General features: G+C 30.1%; 1 protein-coding gene across 2 annotated transcripts in view; it reads left to right on the top strand.

The window, feature by feature from the left end:
* Positions 1–2,969: 2,969 nt before the first annotated feature.
* LOC135925289 (uncharacterized) overlaps positions 2,970–10,508 on the top strand; it is a 32,833-nt gene continuing 25,294 nt past the window's right edge. For both annotated transcript variants that reach the window (XM_065460532.1, XM_065460533.1), the window contains exon 1: positions 2,970–3,111. In XM_065460532.1, coding sequence (XP_065316604.1) covers positions 3,040–3,111 — 72 coding nt within the window. In that variant the 5' untranslated portion in view covers positions 2,970–3,039. The remainder of the gene's footprint in view (positions 3,112–10,508) is intronic.

Here is a 10,508-nt window from a genome sequence, read left to right as displayed (position 1 = left end):
ATTTTAATTGTTTTAATCATCATGTTTAGTTTTAAAAATTATAATGTCAAGCTATAGAAAATCATCTAAAAAAAAAGAAAAATTCCAGATCCTAATATCATAGAAGTTAAATCAAAAGTAATTATTTTTATAAACCTAATTACTTAATGCGTGGTGATCATGAATGTTAATGACGTTACCACTCAACTTATCCAAGGAAATCATAAGCTGAATTTCTTTGGAGGGTGGAATGTTGAATATGTTGACCGATTAAATTTAAATACAAATTGATATAATATAAAATAAATCAATTGCCATAATAAATAATAAAATAACATCGGTCAACAAATTCAACATTCCACTCTCCAAAGAAATTCGGCTTATGATTTCCTTGGATAAGTTAAGTGGTAACGTCATTAACATTCATGATCATCACGCTATACGCCACCCATGTTCATGGTGCAGTCTTCTTTTCAAACCGAACAATGGCTTGGTAAAGTAAAGACAACCCCTAGCTAATTTCCAAACCGGATCGCTTGTGCATGGCATCGGACATCTAGATTCCTTTCAAGCAAGGTTTATTTTGTCGTGCTTTAGCCAGCAATCCACTTTCTGAGTCGTTGCATCAATCTAGGCGCACGGAATTCTCCTTGAAGGTATGATCTTAGGCACAGCATCGGGATTCAAGTGAACTTTATCTTGTCTGACCATTTTGGGTTTGTAGGAGTAAGTTGATTCGAGGTCTTTTTTTGTTGTCGAGATTATCTTTTCGAGATCATTCTTCACACCCACTAAGAACGTTTTTAAAATATTGTTGAAGGTATTGAGCCACATACGCCCTAGCAGGGGGATCTTATCACAATCCACTACAATGGCTTCCAGTGTATGTGAGTTTCCATCATACTTAACGTTCACATTGGTAAGACCTAATATCTTGATAGCGCTGCCGTCATAACCAGTGAGTTTAATATCCGTCTTACGTATCGCGGTTATGCCTACAGTCTTAGCTGTCAGCTTCGGAAGTATACTGTACTAGTACCGGTGTCAACTTGCATCAACGTGGGTATGTTGTTGATGCTCACTGTCACGTTGTACGCGTCATATGTGGTATCCTTGACCCCCAGATTGTACACTTCCAAATTCTGCAGATTATATTCTTTAAGGTCTGTGTTTGAGTCGTCGTCATCATCAATTACTTCGATGTTCATAGCATGGTTCGTATTCAATTGACAATCTCGATCTTTGTAATCAGAAGATCTATTATAAGTATTATTGTCATTATTGTACTGGTTGGGCCTCGACGAATATTTTGGAAAACCATTAATATTTTGAGGGTTGTGTCTGTGCTGACTACGACGGGGATAGTTGGTTCGGTTATCCTATGCAGTCATCCCGTCGATCAGGACTTTGATGATTGTCACAATGAGAGTCGTGGCGATTGCCCTGGACGTTGTACATGCTATTGTTGTATCGATCGTCGTAGTAGTTATCGATGCGATTATCGGAACGGTTGCGGTAGTGACAATTATCTTAGCTTTGATCAAAACGATTGTCGTGGAATTGCTGTGCCGTCCGTTGAATCGTTTGTCGCGGTCGTTGTCGTAGCGTATATTGTAACGTTCATCAAATCGTTTGTCACGGCAATATTCGCAGCGTAAATCGTAACGTTCATCGAAATGCTGTGCGGGGCGATTGTCATTAATGAACTGGGGTTGCTTGATAAGCGATTTACCATGTGCGTGAGAGTCCTGAATGAGTTTTGTTGTTACTTAACTATTTTTGACTCTGCCCATGTGATTAACCTCTTGTACACCAGATGATTCATTCAAATGTAACAATTTCATCTCACCCTTGATGCCACTTGGGTCCTCGGTGTCTTCCTCTAGACCTAGATTGTAAATGTCTTCTATGGTCTTAGAGTTCTTGACATCTTTGGAATACGAAGATACTCTCACTTTCTCAATAATTCTCTGAATGCCATTAAATTTACATTTTTTATTGAGTCGTGACGCGCGTGACCCAAGCCGAGAATGTCTCATCCTTGCCTTGAATTGCAGCATAAAATAATTTAGCGTTCTCGGTCTTCGATGGATGTTGTAACTTGAATTTGCCAAGCAGGGCGATTGGGTACTGGAAGTCTTCCTCAGTGCAAATTTCCCAAATATGATTAAATTCGTCATCAGGAAGACTTCGGAGAAATAGAGCGGCCTTTTCTCCGTTGGAGATCTTGCTGGTGTTGACGAAATTTTGCAATTTCCCTATGTAGGCGCTGTCATCGCTACTGAATTTGGGGAGCTTGATTTCAGTCATATATGTGGAATTGTTCAAAGCATCCATCGTAAGAGAATTATAATCGATAAAGGCGTCAAATAGAATAAATGTACATTGTAAAATCAAGATCAAATTTTGAGATAGTACTTACGCAAAGTTCGGACGTAGATTGGCCTCCATGTTGGAATTGAATTAATATCCACATTTATTATTTGATTATTATTTTATTTTTAATCATAATTTTATTATATGGTAAATTACATTTTTATTTTTTCATCCTCAATTACATTTTTTTTTATATATCTTTTTTTTAAACAATAATAAAAAAAATAACTAATACAAATTGATGTATAAAAAAAATGTTAATATATAATTTTCACCGATTAAATTTAAATACTAATTGATATAATATAAAATAGATCAATTGCCAAAATAAATAATAAAATAACATCGATCAACATATCCAACAATCAAATATCAGAATTCATTAATATCGAATATTTTACAAATTACGTCTAACAATAATTTGACCTCAGCCTATCCGCAAAATTTGGAATGGGTGCTAAAAATCAAAGAAGTTATCAGAGGGGGGCATAGCCCCATTACACTTCTGGCTTTATTACATTTTAATATAATTTAGTTGTTGTTTTAGGATGTAATGAAGGGATGTAACACTACTAGCCTAAAAACATTTATGACTAACAGATCTTTCATTTTGAAGGTAACTCATCCATTTTTACCTGAAAATTTTAATTGTTTTAATCATCATGTGTAGTTTTAAAAATTAATATGTCAAGCTATAGAAAATCATCTAAAAGAAGAAAAATTCCAGATCCTAATACCATAGAAGTTAAATCAAAAGTAATTATTTTTAATTAATATATTTATGAAATTTAAACCTAATTACTTTATATTAAATTATCACATATATATATATATATATCACATTAATTATGGAATATTGCCAAATAAATTTGTTAATATAAATTATTTTAATTTTATACCAAAAGTCTTTTTTTCTTTCTATTATTTTTAAACATGTATAAGAAAATATTTATATAAATGATAAGAACAGAGAATTATTTTAAATAAAATAGTATGTAAATGGGTTTCAAATTAGATTACAATAATTTAATGGAGAGAACACTGACTAAGTGATTGAGTTATTTATGGTTTGTGGATGATTATATCATATTTAACTTTTTGCTCTTTGATATTCTAATTTTTAAAAATTAAATGCTCACTTAATTTTATAGATTGGTGTGAAAGTGAATCATGTTAAAAAATGTGTAGATTTTGGAATATTTACCAGATTGATTTTTTATATAAATATCTTGTAATATTGATAAAACATTAAAACTTGTTATATGACGAGATTAATAGAAGGAGGCATTAGAATTGGTCTCAAAAATATGTTCAATATTTAAAAAAATTTGTTAAAGTGGGTCCAAAATATAGTCTGATTTTATTTTCTAATACTGAAATAGCGTATTAGCCTTCCAAGATGGTTACACATTAAAAAATTTTGACATATCTTCTAACAATTCTGAGATATAACACATATTGATACTACATTATTTTAATTTTGACAAAGATATCGTCACAACTAAAGGAATTACTAATGATTAAATTAACAGCAAGTGACATGGATAAATTTAATTTATTTTAATTAGTTTTTTTTTAAATATGAATAAATATCTTTAAATTTACTCGTCCTTTAAATAGAAAAAAAAAATTAATATTCCTTTCTAAATAAAATATACTTTAGGCTTAATATAATATGTTCATGTTGATTCAGGCAAGATGAACTATAAACTGATGTATCCATCATTTTCTCAATCAATTAATGAAGGGGAAGGGGGTATTTGCTCTTCTCCCCTAGTTTACACCAATATAATAATATTTTTATAAAAATTTTTTTATAAAAACAGAAAAACATTATATTTTAAAAATATATAAACATTAATGAAATTAATTAGTTGTATTTTCCTAGCATGACAGCATATCTCCAGAAATGTTTTGAGGGATGGGGTGGAAGGGGGTTGTTTCTAGGGTGGTCGCGATCCTCAATTTTTTTTTTTACCTATTCAATCCGATATTCAAACAAGACCGATCTTTTTACTTATAGGATATTTGAATTGATTATTTTTTATTAAACCATCTATCCTTAAAACAAATTTCATAATTAAAAAAAAATTACTACTTAATAGTGCGACAAAATTGAGCGTTTGTCTCTCGTTATTCAAAACGCAAACAATACTTCAAAAAATGGTATGTGTATAACGATTTAGCAACATTAATAAAAACGCAATGGTTTGCTTTTTTTTTGAAAACGCTCAATTAGTCGCACTATAATAAACGACGGATAAACCAGAATTTGAAATGCTCTCCAGAATATAAAATTATCTGGCGATTTTTATGCATAGAAAATCTTCAATTCTATGATCTTTTAAGATTTTATTTTGCTGGAATTTTTAAGCAAAATTTTCTTTCAAAACTCTTTTTTTAAAAAAAAACACTGAAATTTTCCCAAGGCGATATTAGATCCCTCAAAATCGATCATCTCATTTTATAACACTTGAATTTATATTCCAACACCCATCGACCTCATATCGTCGCTCGAGAATTAGATTATTCCATCTCCATGTTCGTGGCCAAGACTATATTTTAAAAACACTTAAATTTATATTCTAACACGCATTGACCTATTGTGACATATCGTCGCTCGAGAATTAGATTATTCCATCTCCACTTTTTGTTTTTGGCCAAGACTATATTAGATTTCCCCCCCCCCCCAAGTCGTTCATCTCATTTTAAAAACACTTAAATTTATATTCTAACACGCATCGACCTATTGTGACATATCGTCGCTCTAGAATTAGATTATTCCATCTCCACTTTTTGTTTGTTGTCAAGACTATATTAGATTCTCCCCCCCCCCTTCAAAGTCTCGAATTTATATTCCAATACGCATCAACCTATTGTGACATATCGTCGCTCGAGAATTAGATTATTCCATCTCCACTTTTTTTTTCTCGTTATAATTTAACACGAGAACAATTATTTTTTTTAAAAAAAAAACAAAATTAGGCTTCTATTATTCTCGATTTTTTTTTAAATGTAAATAAATAGAAAAGTATAATTATAAAATTTTTTTAATTTATTTGGAATAACCTAATTCTCGACTATATAAATATAATCCCCATATTGTATCGGAATTTTTTGAAAGTATCTCCCGATCCTATTTTTTTTAAAAAACCAGTAAAATGTCTGGTGCAATCCTTTTCCTTCCATAACTACTCATGATCTAGATGGGAGAAAAATCTTAAATTAATATCTATCTTTAATTTTAAAAAAAAAGAGGAGAGTATTTGACGCTACGCGATTTATTTACCCGCAAATTTGCTCATTCCTTAAATCAGCTGATTAAACAAACTCCCCATTTTATCCACAATAAAAAAAAGGAAATTCAAAAGAATTTTTGCTCAAAAATGCCAAAATAAAATGCCAAAAGGGTGTGACAGAACTTAAACCCAGTGACAGCGAGAACGAAAAGGATTCGCATAAAGACCTTACCCTAAAATTCGGTTTTGCCCGATTAAAGCGGACCGAAGGACCTCTCTCTAATCAACGCGCCAAAAACAAACCTAGTTGACCTCCATTTTTATTTTATATTTTGGTAAAGAGAAAGGAAAACAAAAAAATATGTAAATTATTAATTAAATGTCGGAACATTTTTTTAATGTTTTTTTTTTCCTTCTTCCCATTGACAATAGCTTTAAGCTATTTTTTCATATAAAATATGAATATATCAATTGAATGGAAAAATTGAAAATTATATAATTATTTTATTAAAAAATATAATATAATAAAATAAATACTAATATATAAATTAATAAAATAAATATTTTTATATATACATATATATCATGTATGTAATATATCAAACCTTTTATACACACCTTATAATAATTTTTTTTAATACCTCATAAAAACAAGAAAAAAAAAATTTGTAAAATTGTATTTTAATGGCATTGGCAATAATTGTCGTTCTCCTTTCAATTCCTTTATATATATATTTTTTTCCTATTCTTTTCTTCCCTTTTTCCATCTTCCATTTCTTTCTTTTCTACCCTTCTATTTATTTTATTTTAATTTTTTTTTTAAAATTTATTTAATTAATATTTCAACCCTTTTATCCCCCCCACCGATTAATAAATTACTGTCCAAACCCGGTTAACCGGTTTTGAGATTCGGTGGTCCAACTCTTGAATTTATTTGCTTCGCGCTGTCAATAAGAGTTTTAGCGGATAAAACGCTTATTACCTAAAAACGCAAAATAATTTTTATTTTTAAAGGTTGTCCGAGCTGTAAATAGCTACTGGGTGGTCAGATTAAGATTTTAGCCTAAAGTAACGTTACGTAAGCCTTGATATTTTTGTCCTAAAACTGAAATTTTTTGACCCTCTATTAGCCAAATCTCGATGCTTATTATTAGGTAAATACCAGCGACCTGTTGAATATACCCGGGCCGGGCCGTATATTTTAAAACCAACTATTTGAAATCGCCATTATTAGCTATAAAAATCAAAAATATATTTTATAAAAATCCGGGCCGGGCCTGAAAACCAATAAAATCTTAATCGGTCCGTTTTTAAAAAAAAATTGCCGCCCAATTGACGCGTTTAACGAGACTGGTAGTAATGCGATCGCTCCATTTGAGCCAATTTTAACCGGAAAAGTATTGCCTTAAAAGCTTAGATATTTCGCTAAATAGATGTTCGAATCTACGAGTAACAATCTCCGGCTAGCGCCTAATATTTTTCTGGAAAGAATATTGAGCTAGCGGTTTTTTTTTAAAAATCGGAGCAATTTTGCATCCACTAGACACTAGTCTATTTCAGATTTTGAACTGGGGCACCCTCTTCTCTTTTGTTTTATAAGTATGTTTTCTAAAGCTAAGTAGCTTCTTAATCTTTGAAATTTTGCTTAGAGGAAGACGCCATATAGAACGGCTTATTTATGCTTAGAAATAAGCAAAGATGCATATAATTGCTACTAGATTGACCATTCGTTTAATTAAATGTGTAACATACATAGGACCCTCCAGCTGTGACGCCATTTTGTGGTTTACACATAAAATTTAATCACATCTTTCCTAAATTAGATTAAATAAATAAAAACGATTCATTTGGACGAATCAAATAACCCTTTTCTTTATAATAGCTAATTTTTCCAAGTATCTATTAGAATCGTTCGTTACAATGTTGGTATCGGTTCATCTGATCATATTAGATATATTTAATTTTTTTTTCAATCATTGTATAATCTATCTGATTAGTATTTGAAAGAGATGTCTCTTTAATACCTTCGACAAATTCATGTTTACGTGATTAACCCCCGTTATAACTACTCTAGCCACGCCCTGCTAGGTACTGAAAGTCATAAGCGGAATGACGCAAGCAAGTAGGGCAGGGTGGATGAAAGATCTCCCTTTTATATATATACCCCTAAATCACGGTGACAATTTACACTTTTTTAAATGAAAACTTATTAGTATTAATTTCAAGATACCTATATTTAGTGAAGATTGGTTGGGATTAGAATATAATATTTAACTGAACGGTTTTTCCAGGTCCGCTAACTGGTTCAGTTGGGTTTAACATATTTTACTTGTTGAAAGAGAGCAAAGAGGCACCCATACTACTCTTTTTTAGGTGATACAGCAGATACCAACACACTATTGGTCAATACCATTGATACCAAACTCATACTACGTATTGGTCAATATAATCGATATCAAACTGTTACTAAACACAATATAAAGCTGATACCAACGTTACTAACACACTATTGGTCAATACCATTGATACCAAACTGATACTAACACCGTATTGGCCAATACCAAACGTTACAAAACCGATACTAAACACGATATTTGCGGAGATAATTTACAATTTTAACTTTAAACCAAGTATAATACAAAACGGAATAATTTAATTGGAGAAAGTAATAGAGGGGGAAAGAACTACAATCGAAAATGGATTCAAAAGAATTTTAAAAATCCTTAAAAATTTATTTAATTTTTTTTTTTTAATAATAATAATATAAAAAGAAAATTAAATATTATTATTATTATATAAAAAATAAATATTATATCTTTTAATTCAACAAAAAAAAATAATAGTGTAACAGTTTTACAAAAGTTAACAATGAGAGATGACAATTTTGCTTTTTCATGGTTCCATGATTTTTTGAGAAATTTAATTTTTATTATTTAAGTAAATAAAGGTATGTTTTGTTATTATTTTTACAGTTACATTTTCAAAAATATAAATATTTATATTTATCATATTATAATTAAAAATAAGTAATTTTAATCTTTTTTTGTATTTGTTTAGTGGGTGTTTTTAAAATACTGTGGAAATAAATTAAAATCTTTAAAAAAATATATAAATGGCTGTTCAACCTTCCTCTCCTAAAAGATTTTCGGAAGAAAAGTTTTTGCCACTCGGTGCTTACACTGCGAGAAATATGGACAAAGTGGGTAATCGAAGGGGGAGGGGGGGAAGGGTATGGCACTATGCATTCATTAAAAGCAGAAAAACAGCTGGCGACGCCATTTTTGGTTACACCCAATTAGCATTCAACGACGCTTTCAGCATCGTTAGTCTTGTTGTTATTATGCCATTGCCCAGCCCTTTAGTCAACGTACACTGTGACAGTTATCCATTTATATTTTGGCAAGAGGCATCAACGCCATTTTGCTTTGTAAAGCAGGGTTTTTGTGTTTCCATTGTTTGTTTTATTTTAAACTAATTTATTCTATTTTTTGCGTTTATTTTTTAAATATTATATTTTCTTTCTCTCAATTTTTGACTCTAAAAAGAAAGAAAGTGGGGAAAAAATGAATATAAAATGAAAAGAGAATGATGATAATAAAATAAATATAAAAATTTAATTAAAAATAAAATAAATAATTGTATAAAAAAAAGAAAGAAAGAATAGAAAGAAAAATTCTTTGAACCATAAAGATTAGAGAAGGAGGTTAAATAATTATTCCGAAAATTATTTTATTTTTTTAATGTAAAAATAAAATAGATCATATAAATATATCATCAAATATAGATAAACGAAAATTTATTTTAATCTTTAGTAGTAGTGAATGGATAGATAGATTATTATATATAAATTACATTAACATAATCATATTATTATCTCTAAAATAGTTATTAAAGTCAAATTGTCATCATCCATCTAGTTATTATTTTGTTAAATAAAATTTTTATACAATTTATTATTAACAAAAATTAATAGAGATTAGAATTTAATGGGAAGGGGATGAAGAGTCAAAATAGATTATAAATCAGGAGCTTAGAACCCCGTAGCTTCTGTCCCCCGGATAGGAATCCGAAAGCCACATGGGTTGGGGGTGTTTTTGGTTTAGGCCCGGGGCGAAACGAGTTTAGAAATGTCGATCAAATTAATCAAGATTTTTAGCCAAACTAATATAAAAAAAATACCTAATCTTCATTTCGCATTAATGATTTGCGGAAAAGAAAGAAAGATGGGTTTTCTTTTGGCTAAATCACGAGACTTGTGATTATTTATTTTTTTTTGCTAAAAATGTTTCGCCATTTTTTTAAAAAAAATCGGCTATATCAAGTTCCTTTAACATAAAAAGTAACAACTAGTTACATTGCAAAAGTAACTAGTTAGCTTTATAAATTATATATGTAACTCGTCATTCTTTTAAACACAATATAATATGGGTATGTATAAAGTATGGCTGTGTGCCGATTTATAAATCTTTTCCCCATCCGATACATTCCGATATTAATTTTAAAAAGGCTGTTCCGATAACTTATATTATTATTTTTTTTAACTTATCATCTATCTTTGAACCAATGTCACAAATTTTATTACATAAAATCTCAAAATTTTCGACCAATAGAAGGTCCAAACCGTTCTTCCAATTGCTGGCTCTAAGCTCGAGTAATTTACTATTGGTCAAAACCTTGAGTTAAAACCGTTTTTTAAAAAAAATTGACCAAATCAACCCCCTTTTAACAATCACTTGGCTTAAATGACATTCGTAAATCCTTTTCCTTTTTGCACAGATTAGTTATATATATAATAAAAAAAAAATAAGTGTAACAACTTTAAACTATATTTTGATATCCCAGAGACCTGCGGCCGTATTTTAATTTTTTTTTAAATAAACCCGGGCCGGACCTGAAATTTAAAAAAAAAATATC

Source organism: Gordionus sp. m RMFG-2023, chromosome 2, assembly GCF_954871325.1.
Source record: "Gordionus sp. m RMFG-2023 chromosome 2, tfGorSpeb1-WG-v2, whole genome shotgun sequence".
Classification (NCBI taxonomy): domain Eukaryota; kingdom Metazoa; phylum Nematomorpha; class Gordioida; order Chordodea; family Parachordodidae; genus Gordionus; species Gordionus sp. m RMFG-2023.
This window is presented reverse-complemented; position numbering and strand designations above follow the sequence as displayed.